The sequence below is a fragment of the Lithobates pipiens genome, unplaced genomic scaffold (assembly GCF_037356315.1).
Source record: "Lithobates pipiens isolate NorthernLeopardFrog02 unplaced genomic scaffold, aLitPip1_a1.2 Scaffold_18, whole genome shotgun sequence".
In the NCBI taxonomy this organism is placed as follows: Eukaryota; Metazoa; Chordata; class Amphibia; order Anura; family Ranidae; genus Lithobates; species Lithobates pipiens.
In genome coordinates, this window is record NW_027507758.1 from 607,506,703 (window position 1) to 607,524,279 (window position 17,577).

The 17,577-nt window shown below is 50.6% G+C and overlaps 1 protein-coding gene across 1 annotated transcript; it reads right to left on the reverse strand.

Moving 5' to 3' along the window:
• Positions 1 to 4,561: 4,561 nt before the first annotated feature.
• LOC143989228 (tripartite motif-containing protein 75-like) lies at positions 4,562 to 10,690 on the reverse strand. Its single transcript, XM_077489288.1, has one exon. It carries the CDS (start codon positions 10,625 to 10,627, stop codon positions 9,017 to 9,019), a length of 1,611 nt encoding a protein of 536 aa, XP_077345414.1. The 5' UTR covers positions 10,628 to 10,690; the 3' UTR covers positions 4,562 to 9,016.
• Positions 10,691 to 17,577: the final 6,887 nt, after the last annotated feature.

The following is a 17,577-nucleotide window of genomic DNA, read 5'->3' on the forward strand; positions in this document are numbered from 1 at the left end:
CAACTGCTGGCGGCTCAGAAAATCCGCCTGCCAATTTTCCACTCCTGGAATGGAGACTGCAGAAAGACACGGAACATGCTTTTCTGCCGAGACAAGTATGCGAATCACCTCTTTTTGGGCCTCCAGACTCCTGGTACCGCCTTGGTGATTGATATAAGCCACTGCTGTGGCATTGTCGGACTGAACCCGAACAGGGAGACCTCGTAGTCTGTAAGACCACTGCCCGGATCTCCAAGACATTTATGGGCAATAGCCTCTCGATCGCAGACCATCTCCCCTGCAAACACGTCTCCTCCAACACTGCTCCCCAGCCTGTCAGGCTGGCATCTGTCATGATAATCTTCCATGGAAGAGGAAGAAAAGTTTTGCCCTTCAGCAAATTCTTGGTTTGTAACCACCGGACGAGACTCTTGCGTGTCCCTGGGGATAGACGCATAGGAAGATCCAAGGATTGGGGCTTCCTGTTCCAAGCCGCAAGTATGCATCTTTGCAGAGGCCTTGAGTGGAACTGGGCAAATGGGATGGCCTCGAAGGAGGCGACCATTTTCCCTAACAGTCTCATGCATAATCGAATGGGGGATGATCTCCTGCCCAGAATTAGGCGCACCAGATCCCCAATGGCCAAGGCTTTTGACCTTGGAAGAAACACCTTGCCCTGAGTGGTGTCGATGACCATACCCAGGTATTCCAACCTGGTGACAGGCTGTAGGGACGACTTTTCTAGGTTTATAATCCAACCTAGGCGTTCCAGGTGTTCTAGTGTTCTGGTAACGCTGTGGTTCAGGAATTCGACTGTTTTCTCCATGAGAAGTAAATCGTCTAGATAAGCCATGACGGCTATACCCTGAGCTCTTAGGTTTGCCAAGAGAGGGTCCAGAATCTTCGTGAAGACTCGAGGGGCCGTAGCAAGCCCGAACGGCAAGGCCACAAATTGAAAATGGCGCTGCTCTACCGCGAACCTTAGAAATTTTTGGTGTGCGGGAAAAATTGGCACATGGAGATATGCATCTTTGATGTCTATTGATGCCATAAACTCTCCCCCTTGCAGGGAGGAGACTACAGTGCGGATTGACTGCATTCAGAAGGACCGGATGCGTAAAAACCGGTTCAGATCCTTCAGATCCAGGATAGGTCTGACACTTCCATTTGGCTTCGGAACGGTGAAGAGATTCGAGTAAAATCCTGAACCCTGTTCTTTTGGGTCCACTTCTACTATCACCCCCGGGGATAGTAAGTGATCTAAGGCCAGAAATAGCGTTTTTTGCTTTACTGGATCCCTGAGAATCCTTGACCTTAGGAAACGAGAAGGTGGAATCTCCTGAAACTCTAGCCTGTAGCCCAGAGATACCGAAGAGATCACCCACTTGTCCCGGATCTCTTCCCGCCAGGCTCCTGCAAACTGCAGGAGCCTTCCCCCCACTCGGCCGAGCGGGGGCGCCCCTTCACAAGGAAGCTTTTGGGCTCTGCTTGGCAGGCTTTCGCCCCCAAGTCTTTTTCTGTCCCTGGGCTTGGCCCTAAGCCTTTCCTGTAGAGGAGGGCTGAGAAGGCCGTCGCCACTGCTTAGAGCTTGATGCTCCGGGAGAAAGAGCACGCCTAAATGAAGGACGCTTGCTCCTTTTGACTGGAAGGAGAGTAGATTTACCTCCTGAGATTTTTTGGACGAATTTGTCTAATTCTTCTCCAAACAAACATTCCCCTTTAAACGGGAACCCAATCAAATGCTTCTTGCATGACAGCTCAGCTGCCCAATTCTTTAGCCATAGGGCCCTTCGCATGTGTACCAACATGAGACACAAACGTGATGCTTGTTGGACCGAACTTGTTCCTTGAGGAATTGACACAACCCCACGGCTGCGACTGTAGGTTGCACTACAGCACTAGCCATGGAAAAGGAGGCTTTTAATAAGGTTTCCAGCTTTTTATCAGTTGGATCTTTAAATACCTGCGCATTATCCAAGGGACAAGTCAGGTTTTTATTCACGCAAGAAACAGCCGCATCGACAGAGCCCCAGGAGGAAGTCAGCACAGCACAGGGATGGTGGGAGCCCCTCATAATATGCACAGCAGTGGTACAGCCCCAGGAGGAAGTCAGCATAGCACAGGAATGGTGGAAACCCCTCATAATGAGCACAGCAGAAGTACAGCCCCAAGAGGAAGTCATCACAGCACAGGGATGGTGGGAGCCCCTCATAATATACACAGCAGAGGTACAGCCCCAGGAGGAAGTCAGCACAGGGATGGTGGGAGCCCCTCATAATAAGCAGCCCCAGGAGGAAGTCAGCACAGCACAGGGATGGTGGGAGCCCCTCATAATATGCACAGCAGAGGTACAGCCCCAGGAGGTAGTCAGCATAGCACAGGAATGGTGGAAACCCCTCATAATGAGCACAGCAGAGGTACAGCCCCAGGAGGAAGTCAGCACAGCACAGGGATGGTGGGAGCCCCTCATAATATGCACAGCAGAGGTACAGCCCCAGGAGGAAGTCAGCACGGCACAGGGATGGTGGGAGCCCCTCATAATAAGAAGCCCCAGGAGGAAGTCAGCACAGCACAGGGATGGTGGGAGCCCCTCATAATATTCACAGCAGAGGTACAGCCCCAGCAGGAAGTCAGAATAGCACAGGGATGGTGGGAGCCCCTCATAAAAAGCAGCCCCAAGAGGAAGTCAGCATAGCACAGGGATGGTGGGAGCCCCTCATAATAAGCAGCCCCAGGAGGAAGTCAGCATAGCACAGGGATGGTGGGAGCCCCTCATAATGAGCACAGCAGAGGTACATCCCCAGGAGGAAGTCAGCATAGCACAGGGATGGTGGGAGCCCCTCATAATAAGCATAATGACTGAGTCGTCAATGCAACGACAACTGATCCAAAATCCGAAATTCGTAAACAAAAGTATGTATTGCGTACAGAATTCGGACGCATGGCAATTCGTATTTTGGATCCTTCCGAACGTACGAATTTTGGGAAATTTGGACGAATTTGAGATTCGTACGAAACGAATCGCACATGTCTATAAGTTAGGTCAGTGTAGTGGTCAGGTAGGTCAGTGTAGTGGTCAGGGTAGGAAACCAGGTAGGTTAATTCAGTGGGCAGGTAGGTTAGTGTAGGAATCCTGTTGGTCAGTACTACTGTACTAGTGGAAGGGACTCAGGGAGTGCTAAAAGTCTGGCGGGGGTGCACATTTCTAGCCTTGCCCCGGGCGCTGACAACCCACGCTACACTTCTGACTGCATATATAATTTGAGGAAAATATGAGTATAAAATAGTTTACCATTTGCCAATAAAAAAAACAAAATATGTCCCCGGATTTCATTTTAAAAATCTGGTCACCTTAACCCAGTGATTCTCAACCAGGGTTCCTCCAGAGGTTGCTAGGGGTTCCTTCAGCATTGGGCCATTTCTGCCTCTCAGATAAGTTCCCACCGACACCATTGATCTTTTCAACTATCTGTAAGGAGGTAATTCTTCCCAATGACCACAAGTGTAAGGACCATTCTTTCCACTGACCATCACACTAGTGTATTATGAGTTGTAGATTTAAATTTTTTAGCAGGGGTTCCCCGAGACCAGAGAACTATTTCAAGGGTTCCTCTGTGTTGAAAAGGTTGAGAAAGGCTGCCTTAACCCAATACTCACTTCTGTTATCAGTCTAACTGCAACTGTGTGTAAGTGCAGGTTATATAAACCTCTAAGGCAGGGCGAGGCAACCTCAGCACAATGTCTGTAGTGAAACTACAAATCCCATCAAGCCTCTACCTCTGGGAGTCATGCCTCTAGTTGTCAGTCTTGCAATGCCTCATGGGAATCGTGGTTCCACAACAGCCAAAGTGCTGAGGTTGCCTCGCCCTGCCTTTGTATAAACTGGGCTTACAGCCAAAGCATGAAGTTGCAATTATACTGATAACAGAAGTTGAGTATTACATGACAATAAACATGGCTGCTGCTCTGACTAGCAAAAAAAAAAGCAAAGGTGTGATATACACATATGTGCAAAAGGGGTCCTCAGCACACATTCAGTCTCCATTCACACGTGTGGGATTTGTCATGTGACTTTGGACATCAAGGTCGCATGACAAGTCGCACTCCATTCTTTTCAATGGCACCCGTTCAATTAGTGCGACTTTGAAAATGTGCCTGCACTACTTTGGTGCGACGTTTGATGCAACTTAGATCCATTGAGTGTAAAGTCGGATCAAAGTTGTGCTGAAAATTGCGTGACTTTGGAGATGCATTAATGAGAATGGAGACTTAATCTAGCCTGTAAAATAAATAAATGCAAAAATAATCAGTTTACCTGCTCTGGTTACAGAGTGTTAGGATACAGGCAGTCCCCGAGTTATGAACAGGTTAGGGACTGCCTGTTTGTTCTTAAGCCAGATGCGCATGCGCAGAGCGGCGTTTTCCGATGTTGTTTTCCGCCACCTGCCGTTCGTAAGTAGGAGTTTTTCGTAAGTTGGAGGTTCGTAACTCTGGGACCTCCTGTACTGAGTGCAGGGATCAAACAACAGCAGGGCTGACCAGATCAGGGGAGCTGTACTTAAGGGAATGAATCCAGACTGTGTGTAATTAAAGGAAGATTTATTAATAATGAAGAAAAACCAGCAAACACAGTACAAGGTAAAGTGACAATATACAGGAACAGTAAACCAAGGGACACAATACCTAACCCTAATACCATATATACAAAAGGGGGAGCAAGGGACTGGGTTCAGGAGTAAGGAGAGCAGATATGAAGTAGCAGGGTACAGGATTACGGTACTGGAACAGGATCACAGCAGGAATCAGGATCAAGGTCAGGAGCAGCACATGAATAACCAGTTACATGGCACAGAGGCAAAACACTAAGCCAGTAAAGGAAGCCATGGGAGGGTTTATATACCTTCCCAGTAGCCAGCATCAGGTGGAGATTTGCTGGCTACTGGGAGACATCCGCTGGCGGACACCAGAACAATCCAATACTACATACCCCACGCTACAATGTGCGATTGAGTTGCACTTTTATCTCCTCACACTTTACTCTTAACCCCTTCCCGACCGCCGCACGCCGATATACGTTGGCAGAATTAGCACGGGTGGGCAAAAGGGTGTACAGGTACATCCCCTTTAAGAAGCGGCATTGTGGGCACCCAGCACTATCTGCTCTATGTCCTGTCCGTGACCGCGGGTCCTGCGAACTCGATGTCTGACGGGTGCCCACCATCGTGTCACGGAGCAGAAGAACGAGGGGATGCCTTTGTAAACAAGGCATTTCCCTGTTCTGCCTTTTGACATGACAGAGATCTACTGCTCCCCGTCATCGGGAGTCGTGATCACTGTCATGTGAGTAGTAGCCCATCCCCCCCACAGTTAGAATCACTCCCTAGGACACACTTAACCGCTTGATCACCGTCCTAGTGCCCACCCCTTGTCCCAGGCCATGGAATACTTATTCTTATTAATAGTGATACATTGGAAAAGCGATGATAATAACGATACATTGGAATACCTGTTCCTATTAAAAGCTTTAGATTAGTGATAATAATGATACATTGTAATACTTGTTCCTATTAAAAGCGATAGATTAGATTAGTGATAATAATAGTGATACATTGGAATACCTGTTCTTATTAATAGTGATAGATTATAGGGTTCCAAATCGCTCACATGTAAACGGGGCCTTAGTAGCAGAAAAGGTTATAAGTAGAGTTGAGTGGACACCTGGATGTTTGGGTTCGACGGGTTTGGCAGACCTTTGGAAAAAAGTTCGGGTTCGGGACCGAACTTGACCCAAACCCCATTGAAGTAAATGGGGACCCAAACTTTTGAGGACAAAAATGTCTCTAAAAAAGTAATGGAAAGGGCTAGAGGGCTGCAAATGGCGACAACATGTTTTTAAGAGCACGACAAGTGCTCTGCAAACAAATGTGGATAGAGAAATAACTTAAAATAACATAAAATAAATAAAAATAAAAAAATATATGCTGGAGGCCCCCTTCTCAGAAGAAAGGGTACAGGAAGTGATTAAGAACCTCAGAAAGTCAACGGCACGGCAAATATTCAATTTAATGGATAAGCTAGTGGGAAAATAAAATACTTTGAAATGAAAATTTTTTTTAATTATAATCTTGACCTAGGAGGATGAGGTCCATATGGAGTAGGAGGTTGAGGTGGCGGTGGATGTGGCGGTGTAGGTGGAAGCGGCGGTGGAGGAGGACGAGGTTCAAAAATACAACAATGGCTGGGTAAGGCCGGTGATGTGTCGAATTCTGTCCCCCGTCGGATAGTGTTCGCCCTGTACTGCGCTTGCGCAGTATGTAGGACAAGGGCATTTTGAAAATCTCCGAAGACGAACGGCGCTGCGTGGTGAGTCCAGGTTCAAGCCACACCATCCAAGGTTCAAGCCGAGTGAAGCGAGGCCGTGCCCGAAGCATGGCGAGTGAAGCGAGCCCGGGAGGGGCCCTGTTACTATGTGCTACCGTATGTCCACTTGGATGGTGGGGCTTGAACCTGCACTCACGGAGCAGGTGCCGTTCATCTTCCGAGATTTTCGGAATCTCCTTGTCCTCGGGCCAGACACTATCCGATGGCCAGACAGTTTTTGTCAGAACACCGGTATACATGTCTATTCTGCACATGGTACGGACAAGTCCTGTGGGATCCATGCCTGGTTCATTTTAATGAACGTGAGCTTGTCTGTGATAACGCCCCCTGCCGTGCTAAATACACGTTCAGATAATACACTGGCTGCAGGGCAGGCCAGCACCTCCAAGGCGTTAAGGGCAAGCTCAGGCCATTTGCAAAATTTGGAGACCCAGAAGTTAAAGGGGGCAGACCCATCATTCAGTACGTGTAAGCGTGTGCACACATACTGCTCCACCATGTTGGTAAAATGCTGCGTCCTGCTAAGACGTTCCATCTCAGCTGGTGGTGCTGGTTCTTGTGGCGTGCTGACAAAGCGTTTCCATATTTCGGCCATGCTAACCCTGCCTTCTGAGGTGCTGGCGGTTCCCCCGGCTGCGTTGGCGTCCTCATATTTTCCAAATTTAGGATCTTGCCCTAAATGGGTGTTTTTGCAATAGCAGAATACACCCAGAGTATGTAAACGGTGTATCTCTGAGCTACAGAAATGGCGAAAATGCTATTCAAAAATAATGTTTTTGCCCTAAATAATATTTTTTTTTTGAATAGCACAACAGAAGAAAATTATATAAATTGTGTAGCTCACACCTCCACATATGCAGAAAACACTGCAAAATATTTTTTTTTGCCCTAAATTTTTTTTTTTCTGGAAGAGCAGAATACACCCACAGTATGTACAGGGTGTATGTCACAGTAACATATGCAGTGCTGGTGCACTGAGCTTGCAGATAAGTTATATTTTCTCGGGCAATGGGCTCGTGGCAGTGTAAAAAGGCCGTGCACTGCAACCCAACCAGGTAAATCTGTGTAGATCGCTGAGTTATTAGAATAGATTTCTGAATCTGGACTCCTCGATAATTCTCTCTCCCTCAAAGCAGCAACAGGAACCTTTCCCTACACTGTCTATCTTTTCTCTCAGTGCAGTGTAAAAAGCTTGTGCACTGCACTCACACAACTAAATCAATGTAGATCGCTGACTAATGAGAATAGATTTCAGAATCAGGACTACTATCATGTAATTCTTTCCCTTCGCAGCAGCAGCAGCCAGGAACCTTTCCCTACACTGTCTAAAGCAGAGTGACGTGCTGTGCTGTGTGCCTCTAGCTTAAATAGAGGCTGGTCACATGCTGCACTGGCCAATCACAGCCGTGCCATTAGTAGGCATGGCTGTGATGGCTTCTAAGGGCACACCAGTTAAACGAATGCTGATTGGCTGCTGCCATTACGTTGCTGAACACCGGACCCGAAACCCGAACATACAGTCAATTGTTCTGGTTCGGGACCCAAAAAGCCAAAAGTTTGGTACGAACCCAAACTTTATAGTTCGGGCTCGCTCACCCCTAGTTATAAGAAAACCTATTACTTTGTCCTGAATGGGGAAACGACAGGTTCACTTTATATAATAATATACATTAGAGTAGGGAACGACCTCATCTAGGTCATCTCTATACATTAAAATCATTTTATGAAGTGTTATCTGAGATTCTTATCTGCTTCTGTTCTGTAGATATAGATAAGGGACTGCTGTGCTTTTATAAAGTTGAGTGGTAATTGAAAGGGCCTGCCAACCATATTCATCCCCACTATACCCAACCCCATTTCAGCACAAAGGATTCATTGCAGTTATCCCATCAGAGAAGGAGCACTAATGGTAAAACACTGCAGGGGTTGTCTGCCATTGAACCTCCAGCTCTGTGCCAGCTTCTAGGAAAAGCAGTGAGCAAGTTAAAAATAATTTGTATGAGAGCTCTGTATAATTCTGTCTATTAGCACAATACTGTTGCCATAACCACAAGGAAGAGACAGTTGGGATTTTGGATAGAGGCAGCCCTAGGTGCTCCATTTAATTTTAATACCAATAAACTAGTATATGGATTATATATCAGTTACCTTATCTATGTGTTTAATAAAAAAATTTAGTTTTCTATTATAAAACCATGTTGCACTGCTTGGCAAGACTTGTGCAGCCATGTTTTGAGGCATTCTTGGAGCTATTGTCCGAAATCTGAGTATTCAGTGACCACAGCATCTGCCAGTAGGAGAAGGTGGACACTAGGTGGACCTGGGATCACATATAATCTATCTGCATGGACACTAGGCGGACCTGGGATCATATATAATCCATCTGTATGGATACTAGGCGGGCTTGGAATCATATATAATTCATCTGTATGGATACTAGGCGGACCTGGGGTCATATATAATCCAACTAGGTGGACCTGGGATAATATATAACCCATCTGTATGGACACTAGGTGGGCCTGGGATCATATATAATCCATCTGTATGGACACTAGGTGGACCTGGGATCATATATAATCCATCTCTATGGATTATATATGATCCTAGGTGCACCAATCAGAATGCCAGTGATGGCGCCAGTCTTGGGGTAAATGTGTCACACCTCCTGATTCTCTCGACATATCTTTATACAACCTTCACCTAGATATAATGCAGCATGGATCGGTTCAGTGAAGGTGTCGGTGGCGGTGAAGGTGTGGAGGTGCCGGATCGGGATACCTAATTCAAAAAAAGAGATCTGCCCGGCCTCATAATCCAGATTTATTCTGAGTTTGGTTACTGAGACATTACCAGCTAAAGCAGTTGCAGAATTGTAGCCATGCTTCAGTAACAACTGATTAGCGTTCCTCTCCAGACACCAGGACACAGGATTATTTCCAAGGTCTGCATAGTATTGTACCCTGTCTATACTGGGGTAACACATCCCGACTCTCCAGTGTGATGATCCCCCAACATCCACATCCCAGTAATGTCTCCCTGAGGAGAAACTCTGACTGCTTAGGACCTGAGGATATATTGTAAATCTGCTTGGTAATTGAGGGCGATTTAGGTTTCTGGTTACCCTGCGTGCGGTCTTTCTGTCATCTAAAAAATATACATTATTATGAGCCGTGTCTTCATCCAGTGTTATTTCTTCAGGTTCTGGTATATTTGTCCCTTTATTTACCCCTGTTACTATATCATATAATCCTGTATGTAATAGGGGCAAGATCTCAGTCTCAATCAGATCCCCCCCACCATGAAGGAGTTTATCACATTTCTTTTTGTCCTTCTCATCTCGATCCTCAGTATCACACAAGTCAGTGTCTGATTCCTGTAGGAAAGTCAGTGGATCCGTCATGTTACATATCTCCTCGATGTGACGCATCTTCCTGGACAGATCCTCCTTCTTCATCTCCAACTCCTGAATTAAATCAGTGGCTGGGAATGAGGCTTTCTCCGCTTGCCTGGATATCTTATTAAGAATTCCTCTCTCCAGGATGTCCAGTTGTCTTTTGATGTCTCTGAATATGGCGGTGATTCTCTTAGTTACACTGTCTGCATTGTCTTGTACTTTTCTTTTGTATTTCTGCAGACTCTTGATGCTTTCCTCCACCTCCTCTCTCTTTTTCACCAGCTTCTGCAGAGCATTGGTCAGGTTCTCCTTCCTCTTTACAAAGGCCTCCTCCAGTGCCTCCACCTGGTGTTCCTGATGGTCTCCATGCAGCCTGCAGGACCCACAGAGACAGGCCGAGTCCTCGGTGCAGTAATACTCCAGAATCTTCTTATGGACGGAGCATTTCCTGTTCTTCTGGGGATTGGTGAGGTCAGATAGGACATGTTGGGGTGACTTGTTGTGGACTCTCACATGGTCATCACACAGAGTAGCTTCACAATGCTGACAATATTTAACAGCAGGTATAGGAGAGTGAATACAATACATACAGTAGACCTGGCTCTCCTTTTTCTCCCCCGTCTTCTCTGGCTCGGTAGATCGGAAACTCTCCACTATGTTGCGCAGTGTTATGTTCCTGCTAAGCTGAGGCCGCACCTGGAATTCTTCTCTGCATTCAGGACAGAAATAAACTCCAGACCCCTCTTGTCTATCCAAAACACTTTCTATACAGTCCTGGCAGAAGTTGTGTCCACATCTCAGTGTCACGGGATTGGTATAAATGTTCAGACAGATGGAACAGTCCAGCTCCTTCCTCGCATCGGAGAACGCCATCGCTGACTGCAGAAGAGAGAAACGAAACTAAGTAGATGTGTGTCAAAGGGAGGGAGTCGGAGGGAGGGAGTCGGAGGGAGGCAGCCAGAGGGAGGGAGCCAGAGTGAGGGGGTCAGAGGAGGATTTACTGGAATACAAGCGAAGTGAGAAACAAAGCTAAGTAGATGTGTGTTAGAGGCAGGGGGTCAGAGAGAAGGATTCAGAACAGAGGAGTAATTAGAACTTTCATGGCCCCAGTGCAGGAAACCATGAAGGGCCCCCCTGACCTCTGGTACCGGGGGGAGGGGGGGTCTGAGGAGGATAGAGAAGGTGTGGGGTGGCCTGAGGAGAGACAATGTGTGGGTGGTCTGATGAGGAGAAGGGAGGTGTGGGGTGGTTTGAGGAGAAGAGATGAGGCGTGGGATTCGGTCTATGGAGGAGAGATAAGGTGTGGGGTGGTATGAGGAGGAGAAGGGAGGTGTGGGGTGGTCTGAGGAGGAGAAGGGAGGTGTGGGGTGGTATGAGGAGGAGAAGGGAGGTGTGGGGTGGTCTGAGGAGGAGAAAGCAGGTGTATGGTGGTATGAGGAGGAGAAGGGAGGTGTGGGGTTGTCTGAGAAGGAGAAGGGAGGTGTGGGGTGGTATGAGGAGGAGAAGGGAGGTGTGGGGTGGTCTGAGGAGGAGAAGGGAGGTGTGGGGTGGTCTGAGGAGGAGAAGGGAGGTGTGGGGTTGTCTAAGGAGGAGAAGGGAGGTGTGGGGTGGTATGAGGAGGAGAATGGAGGTGTGGGGTGATATGAGGAGGAGAAGGGAGGTGTGGGGTGGTCTGAGGAGGAGAAGGGAGGTGTGGGGTGGTATGAGGAGGAGAATGGAGGTGTGGGGTGGTCTGAGGAGGAGAAAGGAGGTGTGGGGTGATACGAGGAGGAGAAGGGAGGTGTGGGGTGGTCTGAGGAGGAGAGGAGGGAGCGGGGTGGTCTGAGGAGGAGAGGGGGTGCGGGGTGGTGTGAGGAGGAGAGGGGGTGCGGGGTGGTCAGAGAATGAGAGGGGAGTGTTGGGTGGTCTGAGGAGGAGAGGGGGTGTGGGGTGGTCTGAGGGGGGTGCGTTGTGGTGTGAGGAAGAGAGGGGGGAGCGGGGTGGTCTGAGGAGGAGAGGGGGTGCGGGGTGGTCTGAGGAGGAGAGGGGGGTGCGGGGTGGTGTGAGGAGGAGAGAGGGTGCGGGGTGGTGTGAGGAGGAGAGGGGGTGCAAGGTGGTCTGAGGAGGAGAGGGGGTGCGGGGTGGTGTGAGGAGGAGAGAGGGTGCGGGGTGGTGTGAGGAGGAGAGAGGGAACGGGGTGGTCTGAGGGGGAGAGGGGGTGCGGGGTGGTGTGAGGAGGAGAGGGGGTGCGGGGTGGTCAGAGAATGAGAGGGGAGTGTTGGGTGGTCTGAGGAGGAGAGGGGGTGCGGGGTGGTGTGAGGAGGAGAGAGGGTGCGGGGTGGTGTGAGGAGGAGAGGGGGTGCAAGGTGGTCTGAGGAGGAGAGGGGGTGCGGGGTGGTGTGAGGAGGAGAGAGGGTGCGGGGTGGTGTGAGGAGGAGAGAGGGAGCGGGGTGGTCTGAGGAGGAGAGGGGATGCGGGGTGGTGTGAGGAGGAGAGGGGGTGCGGGGTGGTCAGAGAATGAGAGGGGAGTGTTGGGTGGTCTGAGGAGGAGAGGGGGTGTGGGGTGGTCTGAGGGGGGTGCGTTGTGGTGTGAGGAAGAGAGGGGGGAGCGGGGTGGTCTGAGGAGGAGAGGGGGTGCGGGGTGGTCTGAGGAGGAGAGGGGGGTGCGGGGTGGTGTGAGGAGGAGAGAGGGTGCGGGGTGGTGTGAGGAGGAGAGGGGGTGCAAGGTGGTCTGAGGAGGAGAGGGAGTGTGGGGTGGTCTTAGGAGGAGAGGGGGGTGCGGGGTGGTCTGAGGAGGAGAGGGGGGTGCGGGGTGGTGTGAGGAGGAGAGAGGGTGCGGGGTGGTGTGAGGAGGAGAGGGGGGTGCGGGGTGGTGTGAGGAGGAGAGAGGGTGCGGGGTGGTGTAAGAAGGTGAGGGGGGTGCAGGTGGTGCGAGGAGGAGAGAGGGTGTGGGGTGGTCTGAGGAGGAGAGGGGGTGCGGGTGGTCTGAGAAGGAGAGGGGAGTGTGGGGTGGTCTTAGGAGGAGAGGGGGGTGCGGGGTGGTCTGAGGAGGAGAGGGGGGTGCGGGGTGGTGTGAGGAGGAGAGAGGGTGCGGGGTGGTGTGAGGAGGAGAGGGGGGTGTGGGGTGGTCTGAGGAGGAGAGGGGGTGCGGGGTGGTGTGAGGAGGAGAGAGGGTGCGGGTGGTGTGAGGAGGAGAGAGGGAACGGGGTGGTCTGAGGGGGAGAAGGGGTGCGGGGTGGTCTGAGGAGGAGAGGGGGGTGCGGGTGGTCTGAGGAGGAGAGGGGGGTGTGGGGTGGTCTGAGGAGGAGAGTAGTGATGGGAAGTCCGAATCTTTAAAGTGAATCAGTTCATTTCGAACTGCTCACTGAAATGAACCGATTCAATGAATCGATTCTTCGGTTCTTCAGTTCACTTGTAGGGATGAGCTTCGTGTTCGAGTCGAACATACGTTCGACTCGAACATCGGCTGTTCGCCCGTTCGGCGAATTCCGAACGTTATGGGCCGTTTGCGCCAAATTCGTGTGGCGCTCACGGCCCACAATGCACTGCTATGGCGCAGTGCATTGCTGGCTCATGATTGGCCAAGCATGCACTGTGACCCCGCATGCTTGGCCAATCACAGCGCCGGCAGCGAGGAGAGCCATGATTGGCCACAGGCAGGATCCCTGTGGCCAATCATAGCTCAGGCTGTGTAGTACACGCCCCCCACTATATAAGGCCGCCAGCTCCTGTAGTGTAGTGTGTTGGCGTCTGAAGCAGTTAGTGGATGTTCTGTGTACCTTCAACACAGTATACACCGATTGTTATCGGCCGATTTTTCGATCTTGCTCTTCTGTAGTGGTTGTTGTCTGCGTGCCCTGACCGCAGTATACACCGCTATATTCACCTCACCTATATAGCTAGCGATATATCTATCTTTTATAATAGAGCTTGCAGTCAGTGTTAGGAGCTTGTGTGTGCTGTCTGCATGCTCTGTACCCAGTACACACCGCTATATCCACCTACATAGCTCTTCTCTATTTGAGCCATCTGCCATCTGCAGGAGTTATTGGAAGTTGTGTGTGCCTCCAGCACAGCACAATATACATCTGTATTTACCCTTTATTGCTGGTGTTCTATAATAAAGGCATCTGCAGGAGTTAGTGGGTGTTGTGTGCCTCCAGCACAATATACACCTGTATCTACCCTTTATTGCTGTTCTCTAATAGAGCCATCTGCAGGGCTTAGTGGGTGTTGTGTGCCTCCAGTACAGTATACCCCTTTATCTACCCTTTATTGCTGGTGTTCTATAATAAAGGCATCTGCAGGAGTTAGTGGGTGTTGTGTGCCTCCAGCACAATATACACCTGTATCTACCCTTTATTGCTGTTCTCTAATAGAGCCATCTGCAGGGCTTAGTGGGTGTTGTGTGCCTCCAGTACAGTATACCCCTTTATCTACCCTTTATTGCTGGTGTTCTATAATAAAGGCATCTGCAGGAGTTAGTGGGTGTTGTGTGTCTCCAGCACAATATACACTACCCAATTGCTGTTTTACCCAACTCCCTTCAGGCTATTACCATGTCTGGAAGGCCAGCAAGGAGAGGCAGACAGGCGCGAGCCGATAAAAGAGGGCAAGCAGGCTCTGTGTCTAGAGACAACAGTGCTGGTCATGGACGCGGTGCATCGTCATCATCAGCACGTGGCCATGGGACACGCTTGTCCTTCTTTTCGGCAGCTGGACATGTTGAGCCGCAACATGCCAATGACTTGGTAGAGTGGATGACCAAGCCCTCTTCATCCTCCTCATCCTCTCTCACCCAGTCTCAGGGAACTAGCAAAGCAGCTGCCAACGCATCGTCTTCCCTCGTCTCAATGTCATCATCAGTGACTCCTTCCCTAGACCCACCACGTCCTCCTGAGGAGTCTCCTGAACTCTTTGAGCACAGTGTTGGGTACATGCTCCAGGAGGATGCCCAGTGTTTTGTAGCCTCTGATGATGATACTCCGCTAGAGGAAGGCAGTAGCGTGAATGCAGAGAAAGGGGATGCTCAAGAAGGACAGCAATCTGGCAGTCATGTTCCACAAGCTGCAGCATACTGCCAGGTTTGCTACAGCGATGAAGAGGGAGGGGATGATGAGGGCAATGACTCCACGTGGGTGCCCGGTAGGAGAGAGGAGGAGGAGGAGGAGGCACATGTCCAACGAGGCAGGATGCTCTCCGGGGGCCAGCTTAGGGGCAGCACACCGACTGAATCACACCGCAGAGCTCCGCCTGTGCAGGGCGCTGCCTCTGCGCGTTATTCTAAAAGTTCTTTGGTGTGGGCCTTTTTTGAGACGAGTGCATCAGTTCGCACCGCTGCTATTTGCAACATATGTCTCAAGCGTATCTCGCGTGGCCCAGAACATCAGCCGCTTGGGCACCACATGCTTGACCAGACATATGTTGACCTGCCATGCAGCTCGTTGGCAAGCATACCTCAAAGACCCACACCAAAGAACAAAGCGGACCTCTCCTTGCTCCTCATCAGCTGGGATCTCCAACCCCACTAGACCTTCAGTCCTCTCTGAAACCTGCTCTGAGAGGAATGAAGGTGTAGAATTAGGTGTGTCACAGCCAAGTGCTTCTGGGCACTCTGCTAGCAGTACACCCACGACCGATTATAGCAGGCAAATGTCCCTGCCCCAGCTGCTGGACCGGCGAAAGAAGTTCACTCCCAGCCATCCACATGCCCAGCGGTTGAATGCTAGCTTGGCTAAATTGCTAGCACTTCAACTGCTGCCTTTTCAGTTGGTAGACTCGGCCCCCTTCCGTGAGTTTGTACAATGTGCGGTTCCTCAGTGGCAGGTCCCCAAACGCCACTTTTTCTCACGGAAGGCGATTCCGGCTCTCTACCGGCACGTGGAAGGCAATGTCCTTGCCTCGCTGGACAGGGCGGTCAGCGGTAAGGTGCATATTACCGCTGACTCATGGTCCAGCAGGCATGGACAGGGACGTTACCTGTCTTTCACGGCCCATTGGGTCACTCTTCTGGCAGCTGGGAAGGATGCAGGACAAGGTGCAGTAGTGTTGGAGTTTGTTCCGCCACCACGCCTCCAAAATGCTACTATTGGTTGTGACACACCTCTCTCCTCCACCCCCTCCTCTTCTTCTTCCTCCATGGCCTCTTCCAGTGCTCTGTCCTCAGAACCAGCGGTGCTCCGTAGGCGTTCCAGGGGCTACGCAAGTATGCAGGCAAAACTATGCCATGCCGTGCTTGCGCTGGTTTGTTTGGGGGACAGGAGCCACACTGGGGCGGATGTTTTGTCAGCTCTGCAGGGGCAGGCCGAGAGGTGGTTGACGCCACGCCAGCTTAAGCCAGGAATGGTGGTTTGCGACAATGGTACCAACCTCCTCTCCGCCCTCCGACAGGGACAACTGACCCATGTGCCCTGTGTAGCTCACGTCCTTAACCTGGTGGTGCAGTGGTTCTTGGGCAGGTACCCCGGCTTACAGGATGTCCTGAAGCAGGCCAGGACAGTCTGTGTGCATTTCCGCCGATCATTTAATGCCTGTGCTCGGCTGGCTGAGCTCCAAAAGGAGTTGAACCTGCCCAAGAACCGCCTTATATGTGACATGCCCACCAGGTGGAACTCAACGTTGGCCATGCTGCAGTGGCTGCACACGCAACAGAGGGCCATCAACGAGTACCTGTGTGACTACGGCACCAGGACAGGGTCAGGGAAGCTTGGTTTTTTCTCACCACGCTAGTGGGGCATGATCAGGGATGCATGCACTGTCCTGTCACCGTTTGAGGAGGCCACAAGGTTGGTGAGCAGTGACAGTGCATGTATCAGTGACACTGTACCTCTTGTCCACCTCTTGGAGCATACGCTGCGTGGAATAATGGACAGGGCACTTGAGGCAGAACAGAGGCAGGAAAAGGAGGACTTTCTTGCCTCTCAAGGCCCCCTTTATCCAGACAGTGTTCCTGCTGTGCCACCCATCACACAGGAAGAGGAGAAGGAGGAGGAAGAGGAGGAGGAGGATGATTGTGTCAGCATGGAGGTGGAGGCTGGCACTCAGCATCAGCAGCAGCAGTCTTGTAGGGATGATTTACAGTCCCAAGAAACCCGTGGACTTGTACGTGGCTGGGAGGAGGTAGCTGCGGATCATGTTGTCCTTAGTGACCCAGAGGACTCCGGACCGAATGCCTCAGCTAACCTACGCTGCATGGCCTCCCTGATCCTGCAAAGCCTGCGGAAGGATCCTCATATTCTTCGGATCAAGGAGAGGGACCATTACTGGCTGGCCACTCTCCTTGATCCACGGTACAAGGGTAAGGTTGCCGACCTTATCTTGCCATCGCAGAGGATGAGACATCTGGAGGCCTTGCAGAAAAGTCTGTGCAACGCATTCCCAGAGACTGGGAGGTTACAAACTCCTGGTCCTGGACAACGTGTTGCTGAGGCATCGGTCAGAAGGAGCGGTGGAGAAGGTGGCCGTCTGACTGATGCTTTCAGACAATTTTTTAGTCCGCAGCCCCAAGGTATGATTGGTTCCAGCAACCATCGCCAGCGTCTGATTTACATGGTGCAGGAATACCTAGGGGCAAGGTCAGACTTGGACACCTTTCCCACCGAAAATCCTCTGGCTTACTGGTTCTTGAGGATGGATCACTGGCCAGAGCTTGCACAGTATGCAATTGAGCTACTGGCCTGTCCTGCATCCAGCGTTCTTTCGGAACGTACCTTCAGTGCTGCAGCCTGTCCACCGAATCAGTTGATCGACTGACCTTCATCAAGATGAATCAGTCTTGGATAACCCACAGCTACCAAGCACCTGAAGCTGATGTAACCGAATAATTTTTTTTTAAATATCACATC